The 15,072-nt window shown below is 48.9% G+C and overlaps 6 protein-coding genes and 1 non-coding gene across 7 annotated transcripts; 2 read left to right on the forward strand and 5 right to left on the reverse strand.

The window, feature by feature from the left end:
- The first annotated feature begins 104 nt into the window (after positions 1-104).
- On the forward strand, positions 105-1,434 carry P175DRAFT_0485348 (uncharacterized protein). Its single transcript, XM_040895596.1, has 2 exons — positions 105-1,093; positions 1,145-1,434. The coding sequence occupies exon 1, from the start codon at positions 213-215 to the stop codon at positions 1,068-1,070; it is 858 nt and encodes a 285-aa protein (XP_040749558.1). The 5' UTR covers positions 105-212; the 3' UTR covers positions 1,071-1,093; positions 1,145-1,434.
- On the reverse strand, positions 1,103-2,001 carry P175DRAFT_0504068 (heat shock 9/12 family protein). The gene is made up of 3 exons (XM_040897767.1): positions 1,585-2,001; positions 1,335-1,524; positions 1,103-1,280 (listed from the first exon to the last, which is right to left on the reverse strand). The coding sequence occupies exons 1-3, from the start codon at positions 1,616-1,618 to the stop codon at positions 1,238-1,240; spliced, it is 267 nt and encodes an 88-aa protein (XP_040749559.1). The 5' UTR covers positions 1,619-2,001; the 3' UTR covers positions 1,103-1,237.
- A 433-nt stretch (positions 2,002-2,434) lies between these two features.
- P175DRAFT_0511616 (uncharacterized protein) lies at positions 2,435-5,264 on the forward strand (the record flags this gene model as incomplete). Its single annotated transcript, XM_040898601.1, has 4 exons — positions 2,435-3,391; positions 3,448-3,977; positions 4,466-4,543; positions 4,634-5,264. The coding sequence occupies 4 exons, from the start codon at positions 2,435-2,437 to the stop codon at positions 5,262-5,264; spliced, it is 2,196 nt and encodes a 731-aa protein (XP_040749560.1).
- A 325-nt stretch (positions 5,265-5,589) lies between these two features.
- Positions 5,590-7,550, reverse strand: P175DRAFT_0443525 (SprT family zinc-dependent metalloprotease; the record flags this gene model as incomplete). The annotated part of the gene is made up of 2 exons (XM_040894184.1): positions 5,590-6,643; positions 6,706-7,550. The coding sequence occupies 2 exons, from the start codon at positions 7,548-7,550 to the stop codon at positions 5,590-5,592; spliced, it is 1,899 nt and encodes a 632-aa protein (XP_040749561.1).
- A 622-nt stretch (positions 7,551-8,172) lies between these two features.
- P175DRAFT_0t123 lies at positions 8,173-8,262 on the reverse strand. Its single transcript has one exon. It is a non-coding gene; the product is annotated as a tRNA-Pro (tRNA).
- Positions 8,263-9,055: 793 nt separating this feature from the next.
- P175DRAFT_0518578 (glycoside hydrolase family 72 protein) lies at positions 9,056-11,066 on the reverse strand (the record flags this gene model as incomplete). The annotated part of the gene is made up of 5 exons (XM_040899064.1): positions 9,056-9,914; positions 9,986-10,741; positions 10,800-10,825; positions 10,888-10,925; positions 10,983-11,066. 5 exons carry the CDS (start codon positions 11,064-11,066, stop codon positions 9,205-9,207), a joined length of 1,614 nt encoding a protein of 537 aa, XP_040749562.1. The 3' UTR covers positions 9,056-9,204.
- Positions 11,067-14,516: 3,450 nt separating this feature from the next.
- Positions 14,517-15,038, reverse strand: P175DRAFT_0352293 (uncharacterized protein). Its single transcript, XM_040892912.1, has one exon. The coding sequence runs from the start codon at positions 14,891-14,893 to the stop codon at positions 14,582-14,584; it is 312 nt and encodes a 103-aa protein (XP_040749563.1). The 5' UTR covers positions 14,894-15,038; the 3' UTR covers positions 14,517-14,581.
- Between the last annotated feature and the right edge of the window lie 34 nt (positions 15,039-15,072).

The following is a 15,072-nucleotide window of genomic DNA, read 5'->3' on the forward strand; positions in this document are numbered from 1 at the left end:
GTAGACCAGGTGTTTGATCTGGCGGAGATGGAGGCGGCGAGACCCAGGTTTAGCGGATCAACCAACGGGACGAACTTCACCCTTTTCCCAGCACCTCGAAACCATCTACATTTTAAATTCATTTCAGAGCTTGTACATATATACCAATTCGTTTCTAAATTTATTTGGTTCTTTGTCTCCTTTTTTGGGGCGAAACCAGATTGCCAATTCCGATGGACAGCCCGCTTGTCTCCCCCGCAAAGGCGCGTCAAGCAGCTATTCAGGCCAAAGACTGGGCCTACGTGAACTCATGGCTAAGTCGCCAGTACGCGCCAAATCCAGTGCCTAAATTCGAGCGCAATGATGATACTTTACGAACTCTTTTGGCTCTGGCAGCAGCCAACGATGCAGCGGACGAGGAAGCAACGCTAATTCAGCACGCTCGTGAACAAACCATCAGAGGCTTTAAAGCTCGAGAAAACACGGAAAATAAGCAGAAGGTGGAGATATTGGATGAAGTCGAGCATTGTCTAGATGAGGATGGCACTCGAAATCTGGAGGATTTGGCAGAGACGGTTGTCCTATTGAGTTCGTTAGAAACGAGTACGAAGGAGATCGGCCAGTCAATCATTGAGCTAACGAGGGAAGAGTTCAATATCAAAGAGCAAATGACGCGCGTGGAGATGTTGCATGACTATCTGAAAAGAGAGCTTGCAACTCTACGGGAACAGCTCGAAGATTTCAGGTCAAACCCGGCCTTTGAAACGCCTGCCAATCTTCCTACGCTTACGTCTGAGTGGACGAGAAGCACTAAATTACTTACTCCCAAGGTTGGCGAATATCAAGATCGGGTGGCTGCATCGGAGCGAACTAAGAATAAAGGAGCCACCCTTGAGGATGTCATGGCGGACGAAGAGGAGGTCAGCCGAATGATAGAATCGGTCAAGGGGCTCGAGAGTAGGGTCAACATGTTCCATGATCTCCCCAGAGATCTAGCCGGGGCTCGTGCCAAGTACCGAGAACTTGAAGCGGAACTGAACAAACTCACCCGGAAGCGAGACTCTATGTTTGAAGGACTAGTAGAGCGGTAGTACGTTCTGCGATTTACAACAGAGTAGGTATATTCAATGGACATAATCACATTGGTATTAATCTCAATTTACAGGCAGAGAGACGTATCGTCAACTCGTCATAACACGATCATAAAACGGAAATCATATTCAAAGCGACAACCCGAATCCAGTCAGGCGCAGGCAATCTAGTGGTCACCGAGGCCAACAGCGTTCTTGATCTTGTCGGCACTGCCTGGCTGTCAGAGCTATGATCGTGGGAGAAAACCATCAACGAGTACTTACATGGACTGGCCGGCACCGCCATTGTGGTTGTCATGAGCACGCTGGCCCTTGTCGAAGGCCTGTTGGGCAGCACCCTTCTGGTCATCGGGCTGCAGGCCACGAGAGATACGATCAGTGGTATCAGTGAAGGTCTCCTTGATCTTGTCCTGAGTGGACTTGGTGGAGTCAGGAGTCATCTCCTCCTTGGCCTCTGCAAACAGTGTTAGCGGCCATACATCTGTAGGTGGAATTTGTTGCGATCTCAACATACTGGTGGTGAAATCCTTGCGACCGGTGTCAGACATGTTGGTTGTTTATGCAATTGAAGAATGTTTTCTGGAAGAATGTTCAGAGGCTGAGATATTTGAGAGAATCTGGATTGATGGAAACCAAGTCCCGATACATCCTGAAGGGGTTTATATAGCTTTCTTCCTTGCCCATGAGCTCGTCATTCACCATTGAACAACAGACCATGACGTCGATACACCTGGAATTATGAGGTTATCCCTTGGTTCTTGTTAATGCCCATGCTCCTATACTATTCCCCAGGGAACGTGCTGGTACGCTACGGAATCCGTCCCGCAAATCGGCAGTCGTACCGCAAATACTAGGGCGGGCAATAGTTTGGGAATGCCATCATTTGAAGCCAATGTTAGATGATATCTTGCACTCAGGGTCGAGAAATGACGTCCCAATGACTATCGTCCTTCCAGAACAGGCTTAGTTTCATCGGAGCCGTGGCTACCGAATCCGTCGGATTATTGTTGGCCCGCATTCCGATGAAGTCATGACTGGCTCTTTTAGGACTAGTCTATTTTGTCTATTTATAGAAGGCGGTGTTCGTTGGCAGAACCTGCACAGCCCAACAACAGACAAAGAAAGCGACGGTCAGACCACTACGACGGGGAGTCATAGAAAAGACACTGAATGATCACTGTGATTTTCCCATTACTTTCGGGTCTTACGACCTTCATCATGTTCATCTGTTTTCCTCCTTCTGCCCCTGCTGCTTTTGTTGTTAGCCCTTTTTAGCCAGTTGTCTCTAGCTCTCAATCCAGTTTTCTTCCTGGACCGCCATAGTCATCATCAGATACGCCCTTCACCATCCTTGATTCTCGTCAATGTCACCATCGTCTTCGTCAACTTCAAACTGGGATTTCACTCCGGTGATTAACCTCCTTCGGTCTTCCCCATGCCAAAGTGGGGACCATCCGGTTCTCGATCATCGCCTGCGTTCCTCCACCGGTCGATCTGGATCCCACCCTTCGAACACGGATGACGTCAAAACTCCGAGTATCCAGGCTGGTTCCTTAAAACATGCGAACAGTTATAGTAATATCCCGAGGCTGGGGGATTTCGGCGCTCTCTGGGAGCTTTTGGGTAGCACCAGCTCTTCCCCCACCCCAGTAGACCATCGGTCTCATCGGGAGGAGATCCAGACTCCGCCATCGATCTTAGCCCCCCATCCAACGAAGCCAATTGTCATATTCAAACGACCGCCTACCACAACCTCCGATGTTGAGCAATGCGGAGCAACATCCCAACCCTCTCCAAAACACATACCCCTTCTAACCTGTACGGAGCCTTGCGATGATTTCTTGCAGGAGAAAATCGTCATTGAGCCCAGGACGCCTCGTCGAAATGACCACACGCGTACTGGGCCCCGGCACGAACGTAGCTCTTCTGAGAGCAATGCCGGAGGGGAATCTGATGGCGCTGTCAGCGTTTTCGACCGCCCTTTCGTGAAGAAGCAGCGCGGTGCCCGTCCCATGGTCCCCCCGCAGATCGGGATTGCTGAGGCTATACCAGAAGCCTTTGAAACCCCCCCTTCCTCTTTTGATGAACTCGATGAGTTCTTGACGCCTAACGGTGTCAAGTACATGCCCAGCACTGGCACAATCCGTGTGCAGCCATTAGCATATAAGTCGGCAGCAGACCGACGTGTTGGCCTCTTAACCAAACTCTTGAATACCTTTCCGGACTATGCAGATCTAATCGTTCAAGCCGGACGGTCGGGCAAGTCTAAGGAAGACACGGTCTCGACCCGTCCTATCCATGTCTTCGTCGACATGTCGAATGTAAGTCGACCCATCTATGCAGATGATGTGTTCAGCCACTAACACTTATGTCGAAGATTATGGTAGGGTTTCATGATACGATGAAAATCTCACGGAACATACCTATCAAGACACGAATTCGACGCTTACCCCTCTCGTTTCAAAGTTTCTCGTTGATTTTGGAACGTGGCCGTCCTACGGCTAAACGAATACTTGTCGGGTCAGACCGATTTGCCGCAATCAGCGAAGGCAAATTGCTCGGCTACGAGGCGAATATCCTCGACCGAGTGCAGAAGGTCAAACAACCCACGTCTCGTCAGCTGAAGTACCGTAAGAATCCACGAGTAGGCTCGCACGAGGCAGGCCATGGTTCTGAAACGAACGATGCGCCCGAAGAGCGATGGGTCGAGCAAGGTGTCGACGAAATTCTACACCTAAAGATCTTAGAAAGCCTGTTGGATACGGACAAGCCGGCGACGATTGTGCTGGCCACGGGAGACGCCGCGGAAGCGGAGTTTTCTGGTGGGTTTATGAAGATGGTCGAACGTGCCCTCCAGCGTGGATGGAGAGTGGAACTAATTAGCTTCTCCCAAGTGACAAGCTATGCGTATCGTAAGAAGGAATTCCGCTCCCGCTGGGGGGGGCAGTTCCAGATGATAGCGTTGGATGACTACCTGGAAGAGCTTTTAGAGATATAGAGAGTACATACATCGGTTCGTCTCTCAAGTCATAGATTTCATATTTCGTAGATTAGGCTCATAATGGCACTATCGATACCTTAAATGTCAGGTTGTCTTGTGGTTTCGTGCGGAACCAATCAACAAACAGCCTAAGGCTCCTTCCGTCTCCAAACCCGACGTCATTTGCCATCGACCTCGAGAAGATCTCGATTGATCCCTCAGCGAAGCTCTACTTGATGCTTTGCCCGTTAGCAAAAACTCATAGTTAGTTACAGAGGAGCAGGTAGACTCTTAAACATCAAGACTACCTACCGCCCTATCTACCCCACGCCGCTCCCCACCACCATCGTCTCTCCCTCGCTCTACACAACGACTACAAAGAAGCACAATACCGTGACCCCCCCCCCCCTCATAGCATGACGACATTTACAACGCAAGACCTCTACGGAGGCGCCATAAAGGGCATAATCCCCGAAGGATGGCTGGACGCCAGGTACGTGTTTCCTTCCTTCCTTCCTTCCCCACCAAAGAAACGAAAAGAAAAGAAAAAAACAAGAGCAATAACTAACGCGCGCGCGAAAAGCGACCTCCGACAAATCCCAGACCACCAAGAAATCTTCCTGTCGCCGACCACGCTGTCCCACGTCATAATCGAAGTCAACGAGCGCGTGGCGCAGGAAACCGCGCTCGCCGGCGTCCGCACCCGCCTGCAGGACCTGACCGACTTCCTGGGCGCAAACCCCGAAGCCACGCCCGAGACCATCGACAAGGCCGCGGCGCTCTACCACATCAACGATATCCGGGAGAACGGCGAGGCGGATCACCTGCGGATTGTGCTGGCTCCGCACCGCGTGGCGATGGCGCGGTTCCCGGCGGCGATGCGGGTGCGTGCGTACAAGGGGGTGGTGGCGCTGAGTTCGTCCGAGCGGGCGAGGGGAGGGGGCGTGGTGCAGAGGGTTTCGGCGTCGATTGGCGGGGCGGCGGCCGGGTCGAGTGCGGATGGTGCCTTGGGGTCGACGGTTAGTTGTCATTATCTGCTTGTGAGGTTGGAGGAGCAGGATACCGATGTGCTTGTTTTGGTCAATGTGCCGCATAGGGAGTTTGATGAGAATGGGGATCCCAGAGGGTTGTCGAGGGAGGAGGAGTTGGCGAGTGAGCTGGTGGAAGGGTTGGTGGAAAAGTTGCATGTTGTGGATTGGGGGTTGTTTGGATGATTTTTTTTTTCTTTCTTTCTTTCTCTCTTTTGAAGGGAATGAATGAATGGCTTACATGGTATGGTTATTTATGTATGTGGGTATGTATGTATGTAGTCTTTACATTGATCATGGATGCATCTTATTTGCAGGTATTTAGTGTAGTATTTACACCTCATGTCATATCGCATGTCTTGCCGTACAGGATTGAAAATAGATCAAGGAAAGAAAAGTAGCCAATGCTACAGGGCAGCTCCAACAACTCCTATCTATGGTATCCAGCTCAATCATAAAGAGAGACAAAAATTAAATCGCCCAAATCAAGGCCATCACAGTAGTAGCATTGTCAAACATCCAAATTCACCTCCTCCAAGCCTCTCGCTACATCATCCACCTCACGGCCGGGAGGCTGCTTCTTCCGAGGCGACACGCTTCTGGGCTTGGGCTTGATCTGCTGCAGGAGTCCCTTGCATTTCCCACATCGAGACTTAGTAGGATCGATACTCTTCGAGTGGCGTCCATAGCTCTGGCCGCAGTCAACGCAAGTCCAGACATACTTGTAGTCGATCTTGTAGCTGTGTCTTGTCTTCACTTCGACGCGCCCACCATACACGGGGTGGTTCTTCAGCGCTTCTTTGCACTTGCGTCCCCAGTTCTGGAAACTGGACCCGTGCGGGTTATTGTGCACGTTTGAAATCATAAAGTTAGCTAGATGACAGTATTCATGGGCTAGAGTATTGATGAGCCGGTCCTCATTGTCAATGATTCGTTCGGCTAGTTCGATGGTAGCGGTGCGCTTGCTGGGCTTGATTGCTGGTGTTTCGCGGCCGGACGATGATAATTCGCTCGACGAGGAGCTATCTCGTTTCCAGCTGGCTCGTCCAGCAGTCGTTTGAAGGGTTTTGCTCCAGACAATGCGGACACCGCCAGTATCTGCAGAGCGCTTTTGAACTTGGCCATCCGCCACGGCGTCGTCCAGCGCTTTGAGGAACTCCTCTGCCAGGGAAGCTTTCTTGCTATCGAATGATTTCTTTCGCTCCAGTGCTGCCTTCTTCGCCTCCGTCTCTGCCCTCTTCAGTGCTGCCTTACTAGGCGTCTTAGTCTGTTTCAGGACGACCGAGCGTCGAGGCATGATTTCCATATCGACTTCGCAGTCAGACTCGTCAAATTCCTGTAGCTGAATATCGAGTTTGTGTGGAGAGTGCTGGTCTATCCAGTCGTTGGTGGCCTCTTGGCTCCAAAAGGCATCAACACTTTCACGATGAGGGGTGGGTGGAATGTTGACTTTTTCTTTCACTGGAGAGCGTAGGCAACCTTTGGTGGGGCTAGATGGGGGTGTTTTAAATGCAGAATTATCATTCTGAGATGTCTGGGATGGAGATTGCAGCTCGATGGCAGTTCTAGGTAGGGTTAGCAAATACTTCCTTAGATCACCAGAGGGATACCAGGCAATAGAGCTTACGCAAGGAGATCTTGTTGAAGCTGGGATGAAGGATCAAAATCATCCAGCTTTAGACGATCCATCTTTTCGGAGACCTCTGTGTGATTCTGAAATAGTTTCCTTGGGATTCTATTCCGTGTAGGAGAGGGAATCGTAATGGCAGCTGGCAGCGACGGTTCCAGGCGAAGGTCTGGGTTTTTTGCTGACTCTAGCAAAGCCTTTTCCAACTCGACGGTCGGATCTGCCCTTCTACCTCTAAATAGCCTCCTTCTAGGTGGTAGTGGTGGTGGTGGTGGTGGTGGTGGCGGAGACTGAGGCTCCCGGTGTTGCCTTTCCTCTTCTGTCTCATCCCCTGACGTTTCATGATAGCTGAGCTCCTCATTGTCACTGACAATAAAGTCCTCCAGTGAATTAAAGCTATCTTCCTCCCCGCTTTCGTCCCCAGAATTGGGCTCTTGCTGCCGATACCTCGTGAACTGCTGTGGGTTTCGCGATCTGGTTGGCGATCTTCGTGTAGAGGACGCATCGGACGGGTTCCTAGACAGCGAAGGTGTTTCCTCTTCCACCACTTCCTCAACTGGATCATTCTCCTTGTCATAATTGTATAGTTCCGACTTGCGGTTTGTCCGAGCCCGTGGTGCTTGTGGCAGTGGTAGAATCAAAGAATTGGCGCGTGCAAGCTTCAAAGGACTGGCCTTTTTGCTCTTCGGTGTACCATCCCCACCCCGCTCGCTCGCTCCATCGCTGTCGGCAAAGATATCGAAATTCAGGTCAGAAAACGTCCCTGACCTTGCTAACCTGCCCCGCTCTTGTGGTTGTTTGTCCGTTGTTCCGGCTGGCCATTTCTTGAACATCGTCTCCCGCATTGCTGGGCTCCATTGTTCTCTAGTGCCTGCTGCTATTGAAGAGGCAGGTGACCTCCTCTCTTGGAATTCGCGTCGAAGAACGGTCGCGGTTCTTTTGGGCTGGCCATTTCCGCTGGGGGCCTCCTGCAACGCATTTTGTTTCGCCTGGCTTCTGGTGTTGAGTCGAGCCATTGTATACGTAATGTAATGTATATCGATGGTATCCGGGTCCGGTGGCTGCACTTTCCTTGTTGGGGGAATGTGAGAGGTCGTAAGAGGGGGGCTCACCGACCCCTTCGCTGCGGTCTTTGTACCTGTATGTCCGGTATTGTGTGGAATTCCGCAGCTGCAGGTACCGGAAGGCAGAGAGCGCTGTTCTTTCAGGATATTTATGTGACCAGTATACAAATGTGCGAAGAACAATGCCGGTTGGGGGAGCCACAGTTGGCACGGCAACAGCCTAATGATCCCATGATCAACAAACGGCTTGGCCGGGCGCCGCATCTAGTGCTATCGATTAAGCTTTGATGTGTATGTACTCCGTATGTATAGTAAGTACTCTGGTACCTAGATACATGGATAGATACATATTTATTATATATATTCCGTGGGTTCGTAGTGGAAAAAAAAAAAAAAAATACAAGGCCCGAGCCGCGGATCGAACGCGGGACCTCTCGCAGATATGCTTGGGTTAAATCCCTAAGCGAGAATCATACCACTAGACCACCCGGGCTTGTTATGATATTGGCTTGTATTAATGACTATATAAGCCTCACCTATCCTCCAGTATCATAATTCACACCAACGCAAACTACTACCCAACTTCGGTTTATATTTCCCTGATACAAATAAGCATATTATTATTGAGAGTCTTGGAAGGATGATTATCTACATGTTTCTTCAAGTTGCTGGTTTATTTCTCCTACTCTATATCTGAATATTACTAGTCCAATGTGTGATTTACTGTCTGGCATGGAAATGTCTTGCTTATATATATGTTGGACGAGTACTCCTTTGCATCTTCATTCTATCTAACTCCTCCAAGTCACGCACACACACACACACATATATAAAAACCACACAAACACGACATTGTCATCCCAAGAGGCATTTGATTCATCAAGCTTCAGGTATCTGCGTGCCCGCTTAGAGCTGGTCTTACCTATTACAGGTCTTGATCAACACCGGGAACGCAGCGGGAGAAGGAGAACATGCAGCCGGAGAGGAACGAGATACAGAGTCCTAGCAATAACTAGCGAAAGCAGCTTTCTAGAAATTGAGCGTCTCTCGCCAAATCCCCTCTTCAGTAACTCTGGTAACCTGAATGATAGACGATGATACCAACCATAGTAATATGTCGACGTATGGCTAGCCGCCTAACGTCTATCCCTCGTAAACCACCACAGCATCACAAATACAACACAACATACCCTGCTCACCAAGTATACAGATCGGCAAACAGTACTACGAACACAAAGCTGGGAAAAAAAAAAAAAATAGATTAACGAGCGAAATGTACTCGCACCCAGGCGAGCATCTACCCGGGGGAAGCAAATCCGAGAATTAAAAAGAGTAACAAAACAACACCCAAGGAACCATAGAATCAAGCATCAGACTATCATAAAGTCTACCTAACCGAACCAAGCCGGCCCGCCCAAGCGAGGGGCGAATCCATCTACAGCCAGATCATCCCCACGCCCGCAACAACAGCAGTGGCAACGTAGGCACCAAGGTGGAGGAATCCAAAGTCGACCATGCCAGGGGCGACGGCATAAGCGGCGCCCTGAGAGCTGGAAGCACTGCTCGAGGCGCCCGCGGCAGCTGCGGAGGCTTTAACGGAGCCAGTACCGGAGGTGCCAGCCTGGCGCAGAAGAGGAGTGCAGGTGCTGCCGCCGGACTGGCTGGCAGACTGGATGGATGCCGCGCCGTTGAAGTTACAAGCGTCCTCGCCGTTGCCCTGGCTGACCTGGTTTTTATAATAGAGGTTCATGGCGAAAGAGAGCTGCTCCTCCGGGGTACAGACACTGTAAGCGCCGTATTCGCCGGTGGTGGCGTTTGCATCGATCCCCTTGCAGAACTTGCCATCCTGGTATCCACAGACACTGCTGAACGTCGTAGAAAGGAACTTGGAAGCGAGATTATCGCGCGCTACGCAGGTCAGGGAGTCCACCATGCACGAGCAAAGCTGCTGGTTGGGAGCAGGAGGGAGTGGGGTGGCGGTGGCAAGCCAGTTGGTGTTGACTGGGGGGCAAGATTGGAGTGCGGTGTTGGTGGGGGTGTAATCAGCCTTGTTAACGCCAGTGGGAGTAGCAGTGGCTAGTCGCTTTGAGAGGTAGCTGTAATCAGCACGGGGGCTGACCTGGCCGTTGTTGACATTTACCAGACCTACTCGTAGATTATTAGACGATGGATATCACGATGATTGATCATGGGGTGGGGATTGGGAGTGACAGTACCATAGTTGTTCTGCTCCTGGAAGTACATATAGACAATACCGCCGGACCAAACGCCATTCATCTGAGGTCCATACAGGGTGTCAACTTCAGTGAACGTGCGGGGTTCGACTGCATTGCAGCCGTATTCGGCGAAGAATACGGGAACGGAGTAGTCGTGGAACTCGTTGGTGCGCACGTCATAACCAGACTTCTGGAAGCTAGAGTCTCCACACCAGGAATAGATGTTATAGCCCCAGAAGTCAATGCTTTCATCCGCGCGTTCACAGTTAAAATAATTCGCCATGGCGACCCGAATTGAAGCATCATCGTTGGTAGCATAACCAACGCCCATTGGGCGGTAGTTTTTGGCCTTGATGTACCGCTTCATATCACGGACAGCAGCCTTGACAAAGGCACTGGCATCAGTAGTCTGGGGGTTGTTCGATACCTCATTTCCTGCGAAGAAACCGATAACATTGGTATACTGGGACAGGTCATCAATGACGGCGGCGTAGCGGGCGAATAGTGGATATGTCCATTGGGGGTCGTTGCGGATGATGGACTCCCCGGGGGAGGACAGGTCTGCAATGACATAGATTCCGGCGTTGCTGAGGAGGTTCATACACGCGGAATGATCTGCGGTAGGGTCCACGGCGTAAACACGGATCACATTGGCGTTGAGCTTTTGAAGATATGGGACGTCACGCTTGCACGCATCGGCGTCGGCTAGAGGGTCTTTGAAGCTGTTGGGAGTATCGTCGGAGCCGGAGTATTCCTCTGTGGGATATGAGCATTCTTGATATCGGCTGTTCTTAGCAGATTACTTTTTACTCACGTTGATAAGCAACGCCACGGAGGTAGCTAGAACAATCAGTCAGTTGGCCAGGCAGGCATCATATATGGTATGGATAGGAAATTCGTACAATTGGGTGTTGTTGCTTTTGTAGAAGAATTTGGAACCCTAAGAGAAGGTATTAGCCTCCTGTGGTTTATGAGAAAGTATCACCGGCAACCATGCCTTGATCACAATAGGGTCCAGGTCGGCAGCAAGAACGCTGCTAGCAAAGAGCGCAGTGCTTGCAATGATGTTTGAAAGCTTCATGGCGAAACTGTACGATGCATATGAGAGTCTAGAATGTTGTGACGGTAGTATCAAATCTGGGCACCGGCCTGACTGTATCTGATATCAAACCGTCGAAGTCGGTTAAAGAAAGTGGCGTCAAAGGCTAGCTTTACGAATAATCAAGGAGTGATGTATAATCAAACGACTGAGATAATAGTTAAAAAAGTGAGTGTATAGAAAAAACTGCGATAAAAATCATGGAGAAATGGCGGAAAAAGAAAAGAGGGAGTGGCTCTTTGAGATACACAAAGAATGATAGCTGGTAAAAGGGAGAACATGAACAGTAACGCTCTTGGGCCCTTAGGGGTTTCATACTCTTCTATGAAGGATACCCGGCTCCCATGAATTGGCAGTAAGCTTAAAGGACAGCCCACTCTTCTTGAGCTCGAGAGAGAATCAGACGGGACGAGGGTCAAGAATATCCACTGTTGTGCAATTCTCACGATACAACGAGATGTTGATCACCGAGGATTTTCAGTGATGTGCACTTCTCTAGGCTATCATTTGCCCAGAGCCCGCGATGGCTTCCCCATGACGGGAGACACTGATATCACAGGGTGCAAAAATACACAAGCTAGCTCCACAGCAGGGAATAGCTCAGGGGATGAAGGGTTTGAGCAAAGGCTTAATTATCTCTTCACCCAAGATGTACAGGGACGAACCCTGGAGTTGAAGCCAGATAAAGGTGGACGGTAATGCGACCATACACTGGGCAATCCGCGTTGAAGCTGAGAGCCAGGGACGAGAACGTGTCTATCAGAGGGACCTGCTGCATGGCTTTGTGTCTTCAAGTTGCGCATGTTGGGGGTTTCGAGCTGGGACGGCTCCTGCTGCCGAATGCGGACAGCGGTTGTTTGACAGGTTTCTCCTTACGGTTGGTGCATGTACGACAATTTTAAGATTTGTCTATCGCGGAATCTGTGGAACAAGCACTCGATACTCCGTACACAGGCCTGTCGGCTGTGCCTTGTAGTTGGTATCTTGGTGTACAGAGTAGGGATGACGGTCGCTGCTGCGTTCGGTATGTTCTCAGGTTTGCTAGTGTAGGTAAGTTATGCTCTTCAGATGCCACAGTACGTTGAGTTGAGTTGTTTATTGGTTATAGCAGAAGGGTCAGCCAAATTAAGATTATCGAGTGTCCATTTATGATGTTCTGGTGTGTCGGATCATGTATCAAGTATGTGACAAAATATATTGAGACTCTGATGGCAGACGGGACTGCAGCTTGGAGATCGTTGCCTGCTCTGTTCTCAGGAGATTGAACGATAGACTCAAAGACTCATTGGCTGTATGCATGCTCTTTTGCGAGACCTTCGTCTATCGAGTAAGACATCTGGACCTATTCCCGTGGGATATCATGCAGGTATATACAGAGACAGAGGCACCAAGGGGCATGATCATGGATTTGGACACGACTACAGCAATCAAGTCAAGGCTTCTAGTGCTATACTCTATTCATCGTATGGCAAACGCTGGTACGTCTCCATATACTCCGTAGGACAGCCAAAATTGCCCGTTTTCACTAAGAATTCAGACCATGCTCGAAATTCACTCTTTCCCAATTGAAGCACAACTGGATGAGTCTAGAGACCCGCCAGATGGACCTTTTCTGAAACATTAAACCCCCCCCCTTTCGCAAATCCTGTTGGACGGGACCATGGAACATCCCCACCTCAGTTGCAATTAATGCACTTGCCACCCATTCCCCCTAGTAACTTACAGTACCTAGGTACCTAGTAGGTACCTAGTAGGTACCTATGGAGTACATACAGTAGTAGGTACTTGTAACTGTTGAAAGTACTGTCGTTTTAGTGTCCACAAACTCCAACTTCCACGCAATCACTCAGCTTGTTTCGAGATTGGTTTAAACTGAGATGATGAAACTGCGCTGGCAAAATACCACAAACTTCAAAGAGCCTGGCTGGCCATTCTGATAATCTTAGAACGGATAACTCCGGATCATGTATTTTTAGTTTGGTCCATCCTGGTACCCTACGGAGTAGTTAACTACAGTAACTTAGGTACCAGGAAGTATTGACAGCTTGCATCCTTTTTTTTTTTTTTTTTTTTTTTTTTCTCCGACAGTGATACTATTCTTGTCGGGAACAGAAAGAATTTGTTTTCAAAGATTCTAAGGTTGGTTCTGCAAGGGCGAGGGCAAAGTCCGATTCAGAATTCATCGGCATCTCCTCACACGGAAGACGAGCTGATAACCCGCCACCAAAAGGCGTGTGTGGCTGACCCGCCAGCCTGCAACTAGCTTGTTCATCCTCCACTATTTTCTTATTCCCACTGTCGACTCGTCCAGTTATTCTCGTACGGACTCCTGGAGTAGCTCGCGTACCTAAATAATTACTCCTCTGAGCCGAAAGAGTTGAGGTCCACGCCATCCATTCCAGCGGCGGAGAATAAAGAAATGGTACGGCGTAGAAGAGAACAGTGGACACAACAGCGGGTTCCGTGGATGTAGAGATCTTAAGTCCGATGCTCGTTATTTTTGGAAAACTGGCCTGTGACAATGATTACAGGACAATACCAAGTTCACGCATAGGGGATCTTGGAATATTTGACCCTCCAAGGTGTTAAAAAATTTAGCAGATCTGATCTTGTAGACTTTAGAGTTTTTAACTAAGATTTTTGTTCACTCTGTTAAGGAAATTATGAAGCATAAATGATGAAGTTGTAGATGGATGTATTTGGTGCGGGGGTACTTAGTACACTACCCAGGTACGGAGTACTTAGTAGGTACTTAAAGAGATTTAATAATACCATGTTTCCAAGTTTACCATGCGTATTCTTTCCAGGATGGATATCATCCAATTTCAAAAAGGAACGCCCCGAATCAAAATGAGGGACAATTACATAGTAGATTTACTAGATTATTCTTGAAATTATGGCTAGCTATTAATTTTGTAGATCCTTTTGATGAAAAATTTAATTAACTAGGAAAAAGTTAATATTAATATCCAAGAGGGGTTTCTCAAACTTGGAAGACGATCAAGCGAAGCCCAAAAAGGATCCCTGGGAGAGCCACTTCATCATCGACTTGACCAAAGTGGGGTTTTATCATTTCCATCGATTATCTGTGATGGGATCATTACAACTTCTGTAACGTACTGTGTTGATTGGCTTTGTCTAATATACATTTAATACTTAAGTCACTACTGTAGTCTGGGTATACTTAGGTGTCCACCCAGGTGGTAGAAGGCTGGAAATGGAAATGGTACATACTTGGTCGAGGCTGAAATCTATGGCATCCATCCATGAGACAACCTTGGAAGACAACATGCCGTACCAGGTTTTATTTTATTTGGGACATAGTGTTGATATAGTCGAAAGAGAGACCAGCAAAAAACTCTTCTAGAGAGGAAACAAATCCGAAAATACGTTTGCTTTCAATAGTCCGCCATTAATAGTCGTGTCTAGGTTCCATACGACTTATTTTAGGAAAGCTGTCCTTCTACTAGTAGTAATAGAATATGAGGATATTGAAGTCAACGACAGAGTACAAGTACTGTAACTTCCACTTGACATATGCACGACTCTCGAAAATTGATCAATATCATAACAATAAACAGTGCATAGCGACGCATGCATAGGCTTGTCACTAGGCAAAGCACTGTGGTATGGCGAGTTAGGAGGCAATTGCCAGAACAAGGTTGGATGAGGAATGAGATAAAGGCATCCCTGCATACCAACTGAAGGCAGTAAATGTATCTTCCTCCGGAGTACAGTGTTGTAACTAAAGATAATGCAATGCGTAAAACAATTACACAACGCGGACGGAGTGTATTTGAAGTCTCCATACCGGTGTATTTATCCCCATGATCCTGTTGTCCATTGGTGGCCAGCCAGATAGATGGTGGGGTCTTGGTTCAGGGGCCGCTCTCCGGTAAATTCCACCCATGGATTTCCAGACCCTCATGCTTTGGGTAATTTGTTGGAAACCCACCAAAGTTCCTGGAAATTTGAACCAGTTCCTGGC

The sequence above is a fragment of the Aspergillus ochraceoroseus genome, assembly GCF_002846915.1.
Source record: "Aspergillus ochraceoroseus IBT 24754 chromosome Unknown P175scaffold_8, whole genome shotgun sequence".
Lineage (NCBI taxonomy): Eukaryota > Fungi > Ascomycota > Eurotiomycetes > Eurotiales > Aspergillaceae > Aspergillus > Aspergillus ochraceoroseus.

Coding starts and splice junctions, on each gene's coding strand:
- P175DRAFT_0504068 (XM_040897767.1), bottom strand. CDS start 1,618: ATGTCTGACACCGGTCGCAAGGATTTCACCACCA. Junction 1,525..1,584: donor TCGCAAGGATTTCACCACCA/GTATGTTGAGAT, acceptor CACTGTTTGCAG/AGGCCAAGGAGGAGATGACT. Junction 1,281..1,334: donor GGCGGTGCCGGCCAGTCCAT/GTAAGTACTCGT, acceptor ACAGCCAGGCAG/TGCCGACAAGATCAAGAACG.
- P175DRAFT_0352293 (XM_040892912.1), bottom strand. CDS start 14,893: ATGGAGACTTCAAATACACTCCGTCCGCGTTGTGTAATTGTTTTACGC.
- P175DRAFT_0485348 (XM_040895596.1), top strand. CDS start 213: ATGGACAGCCCGCTTGTCTCCCCCGCAAAGGCGCGTCAAGCAGCTATT.